Raw genomic sequence first — 16,364 nt, 5'->3', positions numbered from 1 at the left:
CAAAAAGTGGGTATAGGCCAGACGAAAATGTGGATAGTGGCCAGAATAGCGATACCGAAATATGAGCTTTGGCCAGACCTAACAGACTTGAAAGCGCCATTGTCATGAAAGGCCATTTCAGAACCTATAATGATTTTGACACTGCTACTTGACCCTCAATTCATTTGAACAAGTCTTTGACTAGTCTGAAAATCACTTTTTTGGAAACTGCGCAAGCACACTTTTTGGGCCCGAAATTTGACAACGTCTCTTCTTTCTTCGTAGACCAACTATATCAAACACTACCTCTAATTCAGTACGTACTAATCTTTTGACACGCCTACGTAGACCCTCAATTCATTTGAACAAACTCTTGACTAAACTGGAAACCGCTTCTTACCGCAGGAATGTTTCCGAGCTCGAAGTTTGACAAAGTATACACCACCTAGATCAGAAATTAGCTTTTTCAGCCCACTTGTTATATGATACTTTTAAGTAGATCCCCATTTCGTTTACACAATGTTTTTTGAGCTCGAATTTTGACAACGTAATAAGTACTTTTTTTTCGTAGACCACCTAAATCAAAATTTAGCTCCGTTTTAGAACCCATTATTATTATGACACTGTCACTACGTAGATCCTCAATTCTTTAAACTGTCCTTGATTAGATAGAAATACACATTTCATGAAACTGCCAAAGAATGTTTTTTGAGCTCGAAAATAGGTCCCCTGGATAAAAAAAATTAGCTCCGTTTTAAAACTCACTTGCATTTTGAGCCTCGTACGTAGACTCTCACTTCATTTTAAGACGTCCTCGACTAGAGTGAAAATCTTTTTATATGAAAATGCACAAGAATGGTTTTTGAGCTCGAGTTTCGACAACGTATTGGGTACTTTTTTTCGTAGACCACCTAGATCAAAAATTAGCCACGTTTTAGAAGCAACTAGGATTATGACACTCATACGTAGACCCTCAATTTTTTTTGAACGAGTCCTTGACTAAAATGAAAATCATTTTAACTGAAACTGCACAAGAATATTATGTCAGCTCAAAATTTGACAACATCTTCAGTACTTTTTTCGTAGACCACCTAAATCAAAAAGTATTTCCGTTTCAGAATCAACTAGGAATATGACACTCCGACATAGACCCTCGATTCATTTGAACAAGTCCTTGACTAGACTGAAAATCATTTCTCATGAAACTGCGCAGGAATGTTTCTTGAGCTCGAAATTTGACAAAGTTGTACGTACTTTTTCGCAGACCACGTAGATAAAAAATATATCCGTTTCAGAACCAACTAGGATTATGACACTCCTGCATAGACCCTCAATTCCTTTGAACAAGTCCTTGAAAAGACTGAAAATCAGTTTTCATGAAGTTTTTGTCAGCTCAAAACTTGACATCGTATTAAGTACTCCTTTTGTAAACCACCTTGATCTAAATTGATTTATGTTTCAGAGCCATTAGGATTATAACACTCCTACGTAGATACTATACTCGTTTGAACAATTCATGGCTAGACAGAAAATCTTTTGCCACCACGCCTATCCCCCCCGTTGCAGCCCTAGTCCGGTTGCGCTCATCTCACGCCCCCTCAATCAAACCGTGTATATCTTCTGACGAACCCAACCGATCGTGTGAGAGCAATTCGCACGATGTTAGTTGCTTCTGTGTAACATTTTGATGGTCACCACTTTTCTTCGCCACTTTTTGAACTTGATTGCTTCCTCCATTTGTTGCTACCTCGGTTACGTCGCCCAGAGGTCTTCATTGAAGTTTTTTTACGCTTTTTTTTATCTATCGACAGTGCAACAGATATTGAAGAACAGGTTTTTGCCAACTGTTTTTTATCCTGCTTCTTTCTCTGTGGTTTTTTAACCCGCGTTTTATATCTCAACTCCCATTATAAAGGACTTTTGAAGTGTACGTTGTTGGAAATAGTAACCTTGATAGCCCTATTTTTCTAAAATGGAAATGAAGTAAATCTGGTTTTAGATTTTTGTGGTATTCGGTTTGCTTCCTTGAACGTCTTTTTGTTTATTGTTTGCTATCGCAGGCTGTTCTCCTAAGGCTTCTGATTCTGTTGTTATCAGTTGATTGAATTGTTTGATTTTTAATTCAGGACTGGTGTTGCTATGTTTTTTTGTTGAATGAAATTTTTTTTGGCTTTACTTCATTGGGCCGCTTTTCCGACGTTTTGCATGTAATCTTTTTTGACTTCTCTTTGCTAATTTATTTCCTTGCTAATTCTGCTCAAAGTTATTTTAAGCAATAGATGTTCAGCAGCGCAATATAAAATGAACAGAGTCAATATGAAATCAAAAACAGAAAAGATAAGCCCATGAAGCCCACTTTCAGATGGCCGCTGCTTAAACTTTGTTTTTATAAATCTTAGCTACCATCTCTAATCCTTATCGGTACTGGTGCTAGCCTTCTGTACCCTCTCATTAAGGACCATGAGTATGTCCGAATACAAAATGAAATAGAAAATTTCGCACTTTAAATGTTTTGAGCAAAAATCAATTTTCATATCTTTCTTACTCTGTTTAATAGCCGCCAATTTCAAAGTAACGCGTATGTGTAAGAAAGGACCGTAATAAAAAGGTTTCGGAGGATTGAATTTCAACAGGCCTTTTTAATCAATCACTGAATGTTTTTGACGTTTTTCGATAGCCGTCCATAATTTTTTCAACTTATATCTGTTGTAAAGCAGCACGCAAGTCTATTTCGAAGGTTTTTCTGCAATCTGTCGGCTGTGCGTGCTATTTGAGATGTAGAAAATCCTTTTAAAAATGGAAGCGAGATCAGAATCTACCATGCAATCTTTGTTTTCAACTGAACCTGAATCATTTTACTTGAGAGTTTTTTAGTCTCAATGTTGCCGTCATACCGGACCTGGCTTCTTATTGAAGCAATTGTTTGAACTTCAAAGGAACCGCATCTATTTGAAGAATTTGATTTTTTCAGGCCCTCATTACTGGAGAAACGTTGATGGCGAGATTGAAAGATTTGAACAGTCGAATGCCTGGAGATGATTGCACAGATGTGATGAGAATCAAACAACTTGACTCCGAGTTCGTAGTCCTCAAGCAGGTCAATAGCTGTGTCCATTACAATTCTTTTGCTTGTATCTGATGAATGATTTATTATGTGTTTTATGTTAAGGCTTGATGAATAACTGGTTCAATTCTGTCCCCCCCCCCTCCCTCCCGTTTTTTTACGCCAACAATTACCACTTATTAATAGCCGCAGTCAGCTTTTCAGCTGCTATTATATAGGTGCTCTCCATTTTTACAACTCAAGAATTTTCATTTTACAGGAATTTAAAATGTATTGGGGCGCTGTCTTTTTTGCGACTCGAAGAGGAGGAGTATTGGTGGAGCGTCTTTGTTATCGGTATTTTTGTTGGAGTGTATCTGAAACAGGAACTGAAATACAAGAAAACAAATTGTTAAGGTCAAATTGCTGAAGAGCTAAGAGAAGAGAGAGAGAGAGAGAGAGAGAGAGAGAGAGAGAATGGTTTTCTGTTCATGCTATACTTTTGAGAGAGAGCGAGAAAAGTAGGTGTGAAATAGTTTTCCTTAAACGAGCAAATTTTTTTGACCACGTGCAGAATTTTCAATTTTTTCCATATTTTTTCTTTCAAAGGTCTTTGCATCGTTTACCAAATTTAGTAATAGCGCTTTTCAAAGCTTCGACCATCTGAAGCAAAACATGACATTTTAGATTCAATTTTGATCTTTTTTACCATTTTGCTGTTTTGCTCCTTTTTAGCAGTTTTTGTCTTCTTCAAATTCCTATAGCATTCGGGGAGGGAAGTTCAATCAAGTTTTGGTCAATTTTTGTGTTTAAATTTTTTTGAATGTTCTTGCTCAATTTAGGCTTCTGGCTATAGTTCCTCATGTTCATTTCATAAATTGGGAGCTATTTTTTAGGTTGTGCTCCTGAAAGATGCTATTGAAGGCCAGATGGAGCACTTTTCACTGAAATAAATAATACAAATTCCAGAATTTTTCCGGGTCGTTTTTCGTTCGTTACGTTTTTTGTTGTTTTTTAAGTTTTCGCCAGGTGTTGCTTGGGAAAGTGCCTGAACAACAGCAGTTATAAAATTTATTTGCAAATGATTGATGGGAAACAGCGTTTTTGCATGTTGTCGATGTTTTTGTTCAATTATTTGTCGAAAATGTTTTTTTCTTTATTGTACGTCCTTGCTTTGTTTTCCCTGGTTTCCTCTATGAAATATGTTGTGGATTTTTTCACTCGATCGGCAGTCGCTTGTTGAATGGAAGTTAACCGTGTTGGAAGGTTTTTGCAGTTCTTATTTTTAAGCAGTTGCTCAATGAAATCTTTCATCAAATTCCTTATCAATTTTTGTTGTAAGTTACTTTTCCATAGTTAATTTGACTGTTATTGTTTCAAATTAATTACCATAATCAGCTGTGAGGTTTTTTTTAGTTAAAGTAGAGAATTGGGTACTACAAGTTGTTTCCGGAAGTCTTCTGACTGTGTTTTAAGATCTGTTCACACATTTTCATGATTTTCGAAGTCAAATTGGAGTAGTGATTTGCGGCGTCAAAACGATCCCCAAGAGAAGTCTATAAAATAGGTTTTTGAAGAAAAACCTATAAAATAGTTCTAAATTTATGGTGGAACATGAGAGACTATGGCCAGAAGCTTAAACTGAGCAAAAATGTTCAAAAAGTTTTTTTAAAAAAGAGACAAAAATCGGCCAAAAATTTGCTTAAACCTACTCAACCTGCCTACATAGAAACAGGAAGTGCAGCGAAAAAGCGAGTAATTTTGTGGCGTCAAATTTCTCACTATAATTTTAAAGTAGAATGAGAAAATGGTGTTTGAACAATAATTCGCTTTCTCGCTAGTGATTTTTTGTTCTCATGCAGCAATTTCACTTTGATTTTTACTTTTTCCGATTCTGTGGATCACATTTTTTTCTGAAAAGGTTTTCCCAATCCAATTATAGTTTATTCTAGGCCTAGTTTTTGCTTGAACCAAATTTCTCTTTCTCGCTAGTGAGTTTTTGTTTACATGGGGCATTTTGACTTTGAGTTTGTTCTTTTTATCTGATTTTGTCGAAATGGTTTTCCCAATACACACATAGTCCGATCTAAGTCTTGTTTTTAATAGCCGTCCTCATCTTCTCAGCCGGCTATTATAGCGCTCCTATTTTTTTTTCGTCGAATAAAAAATGTTTCGCTTTACCTCATTTTGCCGCTTTTTCAACATTTTGCGTGATATCTTTTTGACTTCTCTAGGCTACTTTCTCTCTTCTCTCATTCTGCTAAAAGTGATTTTGAACATCAGTTGCTCAGCAAAGCAATTCAAAGTGAACAGAGTCAGTATAAAAAATTGAAGTCAGAAGTAGAAACGGGATAAACCCATAAAGCCCAATTTTAGATGCCCGCTATTTGAACGTCGTTCCTATAAGTTTTAGTTACCATCTCTAATGCTTATTGTATTGATAGTAGCCCCTGTAGCCTCTCTCCAAAAAACAGAAGTACGTTATGTTCAACTACGAAATGCCATCAAAATAAATCGGACTTAAAAAGATGTTTTCGTACAAAAATATTTTTTTTCAATATCTTCTATTCTTTCAATCCCAATCATGCTTATTGGAATCAACGGCGGCTATTTTCCGGCAATCTGCCGGGTATGTTTTGTTTGGTCAATAATTTTATTTTGAATTGTAGGTCAGGACTTGTCATGCTTTGTTTCTTTAATTCGCTTTATCTCTTCATCACGTTTTTCGTTTTACATAAGTCACGATTGACTTCTAACTTATCTCACTCGCTGTTTCAACTGAATGGATTTTGAATTCTTTTACGCATTGAATTAGGCAATATTGTAAATACAGTCGAAGTTGAAATCAGATAAACTGATAAAGCCCGGTCACTAAGTCAGTGTATTAGGTTATCAAAGTTCATTAGAGCTATTGCTAGCTTACATTAAGCTTAATAGCTTTCAGTTTAGAAGCTGAATTAAGTGTAATTTTAAAATCTAACCGAATATGCGCCATTTGCACATCAAATGAGATTACTTTAACACTTAGAAAACTTCAGTCAATCTGAATTTCTCTCTGAATTTTTTCTTTTTGTTTCAATCACAATGGGCGGGTCAACGGCGGCTATTTTCCGGCTTTTTGCTGGCTATGTTGCGTTGTTACAACACGTTACTATCTAAAAAATAGCATGTGAGCCTGTGGGGCGTAAAAGTTGTATGCCCACTAAGCTTGGGGGGATAGATCCGAATCACTGTTCAGAATATGATTTTACCGCCATAATTTTGATTTATTTCCCCAAAATTTGTAAAAGGTCATGCTGTTGACACTGCTAATTTAAACCGGATGTGTAAATAGCCTTTTGATGCGCAGCCAAATATTGGAAACTAATGAAATAAACCTTACGACTGAGAGATAACGGAACTGCCTAGGGTTACCTACATCCCAAGATGCCGTTACCATTGTTAATGTTGACAGGACATCGACACTTTGACAATTTCGCAGTGGGTGAAGCGTGTGATTGGCAAGGATGTTGTAAGTGGTAGGAAAAGACTGGCAGATTTGGAGAGGAAGAGCACACAGCAGGCGCAGGCCAATCTCTCCAAAATTGTCAAAGAACTCCTCATCAACTGCAGTGAGACGAAAGGATTCCTCGTCCATCGTGCCCCGGAATCAACTGATGATAAGGTACAAGCACCTAGGAGCGATGAGCATAAGCATCATTCTCTTTAACCGAAACAGCACGACGTTGTTATTCCTCTTTGCCAAAAATGTACATCAAATGCCGTTTCATCACTCAATCTAAACAGCTAAATTGTCAATCGGCCAAAAGACGCACTTCGAAATGACTGTTTTTGGAAGAAGCATTTTGAACCGACTCTGAACGGTGATTTCTAAGAATTATGAACAGGGGCAATGTAATATTGTTGAGTATTTGTCACTGTTTTGCTAGGGGTTGCACAGAAAAAGCAAAAAAGCGTTAACTGTATTGTAAATGAGGCAACAGCCGTTTGTGCAAAGAACTCTCGAATTCCCGAATTTTTTTAAATCTGTTTTAGGTGGTCTCCTTTTTTCTGATGTATCCTTATGTTGGATTACCAATTCTGTATTCAAATGGTTTCAGACAATGAACAAGGTTGCCCAGTCGAGTGACAAGCCAGTGGTTCTTCTTAGCAGTCAGCCAGAGAAGAAGACGATAAAATGCATGATATGTGTGCCAAAGGTATTTATTAGTAGCCGCACAGCAATAGCTGGGGCTATTATTGGCCTTCTCTTGTTTTTTTTTACAATACAACTCGAAGAGGAGTATTGGAGAAGTCCTTTTTTTAATTGCTCTCAAACGAAGTTTGTAGCAATTATATTAGTCCTGTTGGTCTTTTTTAATGCAATTTTTCGCTTGACCGATTTTTCGTCTGACGCTTTTGACTTTTCGTCCTCAAAAACGGGATAAACAGGTAGCGCCCAGCGGGCATTAAGTGCTCTTAGAGCCTCTCAGCTCTGTTTCAGCTCAAACTGTTATGGAGACTTATACTTATGGTGTGAAGGGCGGTTCTTAGAGGTTGAAGACACCCCCACTGTTGACCCCCCCCCCCCCTCCCTATTGCCCTCACCCCCCCCCCCCACCGCGCTGTTGCCTGCCCCCCTCCCACCCCAGTGTTGCCCCCCCCCCAATAAGCGCCCGATGCACCACCCCCTCCCCCATTCCGTGGCTAGGTACTGACGAACAACCGATTGCTAAAAACGCAGCAAATTTATACATTTTGCAAATTTTTTCAAGTTTTTTTATTTTTATCAGCCTTAGGTGTCAAAGAACCTCCTCCAGTGTTTGATAATAGGTTACTGCATTGTATCTAGTGGTAATGGAATTGTTTCAACATTTTAACATCACGAATTTTAGCAATTTTTTTTGACAAAACCTGCAATTTTTGACATTATTTTTCCTTATTCGGGTGTTTCCTGGCCCAGGGGCCAGAAAACATCCTAAGGGGTTTGATAATAAGTTACTGACAATTTTTTAATGGCCATGGAATAGTTTAGATTATTAGATTTTTCAGCCTCAAGAGCCCAGGAACCTCCTCTAGGGTTTGAAAACAGGTTATTGAATAACTTCTAGGTAAAATGGAATATCTTGAAAGATTTTAACATCACGAATTGTAGCATATTTTGATTTTTTGCCGTTTTTTGCCAATTTTTTGACATTTAGTCATTTCAGATTTTTTGAGACTCAAAGATCAGAAAGCCTCCGTTGGGGTCTGATAATAAGTTACTGGAAAATTTTTGTTGGTCATGGATTAATTTTCATTTTTTTAAAATCATAATTTTTAGCAATTTTTAATGTTTGTTGAAATTTTTTGTCAATTTCTTAGGTTTCTCTAGCCTCAAGGGCCACGGAACATCCTCTGGGGTTTGATAATATATTACTGCATGTCTTATAGAAGTAATGGAATGTTCTTAAAGATTTTAATATCACAAATTTGAGCAATTTTTAAAAATATTTGCCTTTTTTCAAGTTTTTGAATTTTTTTCCGGCAACAGAGGCCCGACTCCAGTTTTGGTAATTTTTCGATAAAATTTCAAATTTTTAGGAAAATTTTTATCTTCCAAGTGTATGGATCTTTATGAGCCTGCAAAACTATTTCCGCCGGCTTGAAACAGGGACACCGGATAGTCTCTTGAGACAATGAATTGGTTCTTAAGATTTTATTGTCTTGAATTTTGGCAAGTCTTTGTTAAAAGTTGCAATTTTCAAAATTTCTCAATGTTTTTTGTCCTTTTCTGAGTTTAACGACCATTAGTGGCCAACAAAACTTTTCAAGAGATGGGTTACTTGACAGAACTTTTGAGACAAAAATTGGTTTTGAATTATTTTTATTGCGAAGTTGAAAACTTTATAATTTTGAGCTTTTTCAGTTTTCTTTATATGATTCATTTATTGACAATGTTGGAAAATTAGAAGTTGCAGTGTCGAATCCAATCATGGAGATATTCCTGTCTCTTTCTCTGTCTTTCGGTTAGGGTTCCTTTCCTTCTTTTTCTCGTTCACGTTTTCTCTCTTTCACTCTCTCTTTCTCTTACTCTCTTTGTTGATGCCCTACTTCAGCTGCTGTTATGTGGCGCAATGTCATCATCTCTGATCCTCATTATCGATGAGTTATAGTTGAAATGTTTTTTATCATAAATGATGTAACGGGCACTTTTTAGGAAACCGTTGTTAATTGCTCAAAAGCAATTTGTAGCAAATATAATCCTGTTTGTTTTCTATGCAATTTTTCGCTCGGTCGGTTTTTCGTCTGACGCATTTGACTTTCGTCTTCAGAAACGGGATAATGAGGTATTGCCCTGAGGTCACTAAGCCGTGGATAGCTGTTGAAGAAGTCAACCGCTCGCCTGTCGTTTGCGAGTAATTCGCCCGACGTTAGTCGGTTATGTTTTAATCAATTTTATTGGAGTGATTTTTGAAGCGGGAAATGAAACGCGTGAAAAAATTCGGAGTGATTTTGATGCTGAACAAAAGTTAAGAGCTGGACGAAAAGAGTGGTTTTTGTTCATACCGCTGTTTTTGAGAGCGAGAAATTAATGTGAAATATTTTCTAAGCGTGCGAAATTTTTGTTAACGTGCGCCTTTTAAAAGCAGTTTTTTGCAACTTTCGATGGTTATGAGGTTTGATTATGATTTTGTATTAATATTAGGCTGGTTTTGATAGGGATTGAAGGCTTCGAGTAGTTAATTTGAGTCTAATGCTAATTTGGAGGTTTTTGATCAGTTTTGCTGATTTTTAGACAAAATTTTATGTTTGGCGGTTTTTGCTGTTTTAATGCTTTAAGTGGGATTTGAATAGAAGCTTGCTACTTGAGGAATGTCCAGATACCCATTGACTTAATTTTGTATAACTCGTTTTAGTAAAATTGACAGAAATTCTATTAATGCTAATTTGAAGGTTTTTGATCATTTTTGCTACTTTTTAGGCGAAATTTTATAATTTTTTGGCGGTTTTTTTTGTTTTATGCTTTGAGTGGGATTTGAATAGAAGCTTGCTACTTGAGGTATGTCCAGATACCAATTGACAAAAGTTTTTTGTATAAAATGTTTTTTTTAGTAAAATTGACAGAAAAATTAAGAAATTTTAAACCATTTTTTTGTTATGACTTGCCCATTGTTTTGCGAGCTTTTTATTGCTCTAATTGCAAGGAACCGTTTTCGGCTTTTTATTTCCTTGTACCGTTACCAAAAGTTCATAAAGTTTTTCTGTTGTTTTGTTCAATTTGTTTTTGAATGCCGTTTCTATTCTTCCTTAAATTTTTCATGGCATTTGTGGAGTTTCAGGGTTTACAATAGCTGTTCTAGTCATAAGTAGGGGCAATTTTCTCCTTCGAGTCATTTCCGGAAGTCATTTGCAAATAAGTATATAGAAAACCAGATATCTTATTAATAGCCGCGAAGCGATAGCTGAGGCTATTATTGGCCTTCTCTTGGTTTTTTACAATTCAAAGAATTTGAATTGTATTGGGGCGCTGTCTTTTTACGAACCGAAGAGGAGTATTGGAGAAGTCCTTTTTTGTTAATCAATTTTTTTGGCGTGAATTTTGAAGCGGGGAAAAGAAACACGTGGAAAAATTTGGAGTGATTTGTTACTTAACAAAATGAAGAGTGTAGCGAAAAGGGGTTTTTTCATATCGCTGTTTTCTAGAGAGCGAGAAATTGAGGTGTGAAAAAAGGTTCTGTAAGCAAGCGAACTTTTTTGTTCACGTGCGGCATTTTGAAATATTTTGTTTTTTGGTTAAGAGGTGTGGCTACGATTTTGTTTCAATTTTAGGCTGGTTTTGGTAGTGGTTTGAAGGTTTCTGGAAATTCATATGAGTTTTATGCTAATTTGGAGGCTTTTCACGTACTTTGCCGATTTTTGGGCTTAATTTTGCGTTTTTGTTTACGATTATTTGGTTTAACTGGATCCCCTTCTACTTGATCAAATTTTAGATAACAATTGGTTATGATTTTGTGGATATAAATCATTTTTTTGTTGAAATCTGACAAAAATTGGCAAATAATGGAACTATTTATCTGTCGTTTTGCGAGCATCTGGATACCCTATGGGCTGAAAGGATTTCTTTGGATTTATATGTTTTTGTAATATTAAAAAAATTATTAACTTTTTCCAGTTTTTAATGCAATTTGTTTGTAGGAGCTTTTTTTCAAAATTTTGCTTCAAGTAATTTTAAAACTTTCTCATAGGTTGTTTTAGTAAGTACTAGTTGTTTTGATGAAGTAATTTTAGCAGAGATAGTTATTTAGCGTTTTCCATTTTACGACAAAATTTGATCGGTTTTTTATCATAATCTAAGATTTGATTTTCTTGTTTTTACTTTATTGTTTCATGGTTTTGTTTCAAGATAATCATAAATTAGTGGAGACACGTGTTGTCTGCTGAGCAGTTAAATGGCGTTGAAATGGATTTCCACTTCGAGTCGTTTCCGGAGATCTTATGTTTTTTATGATCTGTTCAGACATTTTCATGATTTTACTGTCAAATTGGAGTAGTGATTTTGGTCACGCCGAAACAGGAAGTGGAGTGAAAAAGCGAGTGGTTTTGCGGCGTGAAGTTTGTTCGCTCTAATTTTAAAACGGTGTTTGAACAAAAATTCGCTTTCTCGCTAGTGGTTTTCTGTTCACATGCGGCAATTTCACTTTGATTTTTAGTTTTTTTTTCATTTTTTGGATCGATTTTTTTTATAAATGGTTTTCCCTATCCATTTATAGTTCATCCTATACCTAGTTTTATGTTTGATCCCAATTTCCATTTCGCTGGTGCTTTTTGGTTCACATGCGGCATTTTGACATTGATTTTCTGTCTTTTATTCTTTTGATCTGATTTTTTTTAGAAATGGTTTTCATAATTCACTCTTAGTCCGTTCTAGGTCTACTTTTTTGTTTAGTCATTGAAAATGCTTTGAATTGTACGTCAGGACTTGCCATGCTATGTTTTTTTAAGTTCGCTTTACCTTTTGATCACATTTGTCGTTTCACATAAGCCAGGATTTTCACGTTTGACTTCTGACTTACTTCACTCACTATTTCAACTGAATGGATTTTGATTTCTTTCACGCATTCAATTATGCAAAGGGTTGAATACTGTCGAAGTCAAATGATCAAAATAAAAAGGGGGGCTAAAAGAGGCGGGATAAAGCCCGGTCATTAAGTCATTGAGAATTAGATTATCAAAGTTCATTAGTGTGTTTGCTAGGTGATATTGGTGTTAAGCTTGTTAGCTTTCAGTTTAGAAGCTGAATTAAGTATAGATAAACTGCACGCCAAATTAGAACATTTTTTGACACTGTCAACGGTGGATATTTTCCGGCAATCTGCCGACTGTATTTGTCTTTTAGTCGTTCCATGGAAAGCTAACTGCAGACAAGTGGATGGGGTGTTTGAGTGGGAGTGGGATTGAGTGCAAGGGAGGGGGCAAGGGGGCGAATGCGCAGGCGCAGATTGCAGTATCCCCTGAAGAAGTTGAGCAAATGATGACTAAAATTGAAAGTGCTCTGGACGAGTATGCTACTAAGGCACAACTGATATGATGCGTGTACACATATTAACAACTTCATACGCTTTTGTGATTCGTTATGAATTTAATATTTTCACTCATAAATAAATTTGGGATCTTTTCAAAATTGTGCCCTCGTGAAGAACCGACTGTTAAAAGATCAACATTGTGATATTTGACATGTAATGGATTATTGGGAATTTGTGATCATTTTGAACGAGAGGCATCGTTATTTGTGAGAAGATTCAAATTTGTTCGGATGGAAATATGAATATCATAAGCTGACATTTCTTAATTTATTGTACTTTACGCGCTCTAAGGTGTGTATGGTGGTGATGTATATTACTATGGCTAGCGCAGTTCAAGTCATATACCTATGCTCGTTTTCAAAGACTCAGCTGAGCTGAGTGATGATGTTAACTTGATAGCAATTTAAGTAACAGATATTGGCGGTTGATATTGTGCTTATGATGCCTTTAGAAAAATTGTTTCAATTTCATTAAATAACTTCAATTGACAATGTGCATTGATAACCTATGACGAATGCCTCCCGAATACTCGATTTTGTGGTCTTGTGGAGAGCATTTTCTTTTTCCCAACCTGAGTTTAAATTAAATTTTACTGTGACATATGTATGCAGCTTCCAACTTGTATTCTCTTGTACTCTAACTTCTCTACGTTTTGTTAAAGGAAAAGTGAGCTTTTTGTTCATTTCTCTCAAACGAAGAACTTTTCAATCATTTGAGTCATGCTTGTCTTTTAGCGATCTGTCGTCTGGACGTTCTGTCTAATCGATTTCGTCTTCAAAAACGAAATACACTGGAAGAGTCCGAAGGCGTTCAGTTGCTGAGCAATTTCGGTCTTCCCAAAGTAAGGGGGTACGGATACCCTAGTGACAAAAGAGATGTCCAAAAAATAATTATAATATTTATGTTGAGGCATAATTTCATGCGGTTTAAGCGACAATATTAGCCAGGCTACCCAACCAGTGATGCTAACCTCTCTAAGCTTAAGGTAGATACTATCGCTACTATTTAACCCTCCCGACAGTCATTTGAGAGCAATGTGATTTATATTGAGGCAAAATTAACCTTGCATTGAGAATGTGCTAGAACAGTGCCCTTTGTGTGTGTGGTGCTCGAGAAACTTCCACCCCCCCCCCCCCCCGGGAATCTCCAATTGAAAACCACCAGTTGTGTTCTGCTCTCGAAGCGAAACTCCCTCATTGCGCTGCAATTGAAGAAGGATCAATTCTGTTTCGGACCCCCATTTTTAGTGGGCATGTAACTTAAGCCACCCAGGCACACGTGCTATTATTTTACATAGTAACGTGCTATATCACAAAACTCACTTAATTTGTAAGTGGAGGACACAAAAAAAACAATGGGGACAGGAGGTAGGGTGGGGGAGGGGAACAGAATAGATCCATGTGGGGAACAGGTTTTTTTGTGGCTAATTTGTAACTTCTTTTCTAAGTTAGAGCAACTAACAATGATGTTAAATGCATGCTACCATTTCAACACTTTTTGATTGCTGAGTCTATGGGGCTGTTTGCAACTGTTTTACATTGCATTATGTGGTATGGACAGTTAAGTTGATTATTGTGCTGGCGACAATAATGTAATGTATTGATAACTGTTGACATCAAATGAAACCATGCTTTCTTATTAGGGACTCCTTTTCTTTGGCTCGACTCTTTCACTGACGGCATATCCTTTAATTCAATTTCAATAATTCTCTATTTTGTTTTTCCATGGGTAACTAAATATCAGCTCAGTATTGACCTCTATTGTAGGTAAATAGTGGGTTCATCTAGCCAACAATTTTTACATTAAACTGACAAGGTCTTTCGCGGTTTGCTGTGTAATGAACAACAACTGATCCAACCCACACGTTCTTCAATAAAGGTCGACCGAGTTTAAAGGGATGGCTGGTAAACTCAGACCATTTAATTGATTCAATATTGTGTCCGTCGCAAGCCAACGAGACCTCTCAATTGTAAGGCTAAAACAATAGAATCCAGATAGTATGACGAATTTCAAAATTGCTTTTTAAAAAAAACTTTAATGGTAAAATAACAATTGGCTAACTGTTGCCATGAAAAGCTTCAGTTTTGACTAATCAAGAAATCTTTGTCTCCTGTTCATACTAAGTCTCCGATTTTGCCATTCTCAGGGAGCCAATAGATATCAATAAAAACATTAAGTAGCTTCAATTTTGACTAATTATAGAACTAACAGGCACAGTTATGAGTGCGACTGAAACAAAGGGCAACAAAAAGAACGTACGAAACTAATAAAAAATTAACTAATATTTCGTGAAAACTAATTTTAAAGTCCTATAACATAGCTGCTGCCCTTTGATGTATTCATGAATTTATACTGCTCGTATATAGTAAGTTAGCAACCCCTAGTTTTACGAAGTAAAAATTCAATTTTTGACGCAATATTACGCTAACTTGTAATCAAATTTCGAAAAGAATTTTTATACCATTGATCCCCTACCTACACTAATCCTCTGTCAATTTAGCAATAGTTTAACAAACCAGAAAACATGTCACATCTTGCGACAATTTTTAATTGCTCTCAAACGAAGTTTGTACCAATTATGTTAGTCCTGGCGGTCTTTTTTCGCCTGAACAATTCTTCGTCTGACGCATTTGACTTTTCGAAAACGGGATAATTAGGTAGCGCCCACCGGGCATTAAGTGCTCCTGGAGCCTTTCAGCTGACTAGTCTTCCAGTATGCGATTCACAGAATCTGTTTTGGAAACTTATCTTTCAGCTCACTAGTTTTCCAGTATGCGATTCTAAGAATCTGTTTTGGAGACTTATCTTTATGGTGCGCCTCCCATCCGCTGCGCTCACTTAGGCCCCTTCAATTAAGCTAAAGCTAGCCTCACTAAACCCTGCTTAGCTACTGGCGAAGCCAACCGGTCGTTTGAGAGCAATTCGCCCGACGTTAGTCGGTTATGTTTCTTATTGTGAAATTTGCTCGCAGCTCATCAACTTGTCAGTGGACTTTTGATAAGTGAACGTTGCGTTTTATCTGATTTTCATAGGTAGGTGAGAGGACTGATGTAGGGGATCAATAATATAAGAATTATTTTCAAAATTTGATGGATGTAAAAAAATTGTTTCCGAAATTTGATTGAAGATGGAGTAATTTTGCCTCAAAAATTGAATTTTCACTTTGTAAAACTTAGTGGTGCTATTATCTTTTGCCGTTCAGTATACATCTCTGAAAATTACAACACAAATGTTAAACTTTACATTTTTCCGTTATAAAAATATTGATGAAAAAGTGAAAACGGAATTCAAATTGCCCCACAGGAAATATTTCATCTCAAAGTCCGAAAACATTCAAACATATTTATGTCACTCCACTTTGAAAGCAATTTCAAATTCGCGCCCTGAACGTAATAGGTTTTTTTTGCTCTTTTTTACTACACCAGTGTAAATAAAAAATAAACTTCATAATTTGATTTATCTTGAGTTGGCTAACGATAATGAGCCTTTAATTGGCCAACGAAAAACAAATGAGACATAATGATAAAGTTGATGAATTTGCAAGCCAACTTTTTTGTCAAAATTTCATATAAAACTGCAAAATAATAGAACGACAATCAAACTCATTATTCCCGTGGAGTCGAAATCCAAAAAAAGGGCAGAAAAAATGAATACCGCGGGCCGACAAATTATGATAAAAAATTGCTTATACAACAAGCATTACTTCTTGTATTGCCTTGTAAGAGACTCTGAGAAATCCCTTGCAACAATAAATTTTAAGTCTCAAAAGCCATAATTGTGTTCAGACACCATTTTAG

At 36.3% G+C, this 16,364-nt stretch overlaps 1 protein-coding gene across 6 annotated transcripts in view; it reads left to right on the top strand.

The window, feature by feature from the left end:
• Window positions 1-14,279, top strand: part of LOC142343297 (alanine--tRNA ligase, cytoplasmic-like) — a 116,205-nt gene extending 101,926 nt beyond the window's left edge. For all 6 annotated transcript variants that reach the window (XM_075395112.1, XM_075395110.1, XM_075395111.1 and 3 more), the window contains 4 exons: window positions 2,951-3,076; window positions 6,477-6,686; window positions 7,123-7,221; window positions 12,381-14,279. In XM_075395112.1, the coding sequence (XP_075251227.1) occupies window positions 2,951-3,076; window positions 6,477-6,686; window positions 7,123-7,221; window positions 12,381-12,572 (627 nt within the window). In that variant the 3' untranslated portion in view covers window positions 12,573-14,279. The remainder of the gene's footprint in view (window positions 1-2,950; window positions 3,077-6,476; window positions 6,687-7,122; window positions 7,222-12,380) is intronic.
• The last annotated feature ends 2,085 nt before the right edge of the window (window positions 14,280-16,364 follow it).

Source organism: Convolutriloba macropyga, chromosome 7 (genome assembly GCF_964194025.1).
Source record: "Convolutriloba macropyga chromosome 7, txConMacr16.3, whole genome shotgun sequence".
NCBI classification, from domain to species: Eukaryota; Metazoa; Xenacoelomorpha; order Acoela; family Convolutidae; genus Convolutriloba; species Convolutriloba macropyga.
The sequence above is the reverse complement of the archived record's forward strand: the minus strand, read 5'-3'. Positions and strand labels throughout refer to the sequence as shown.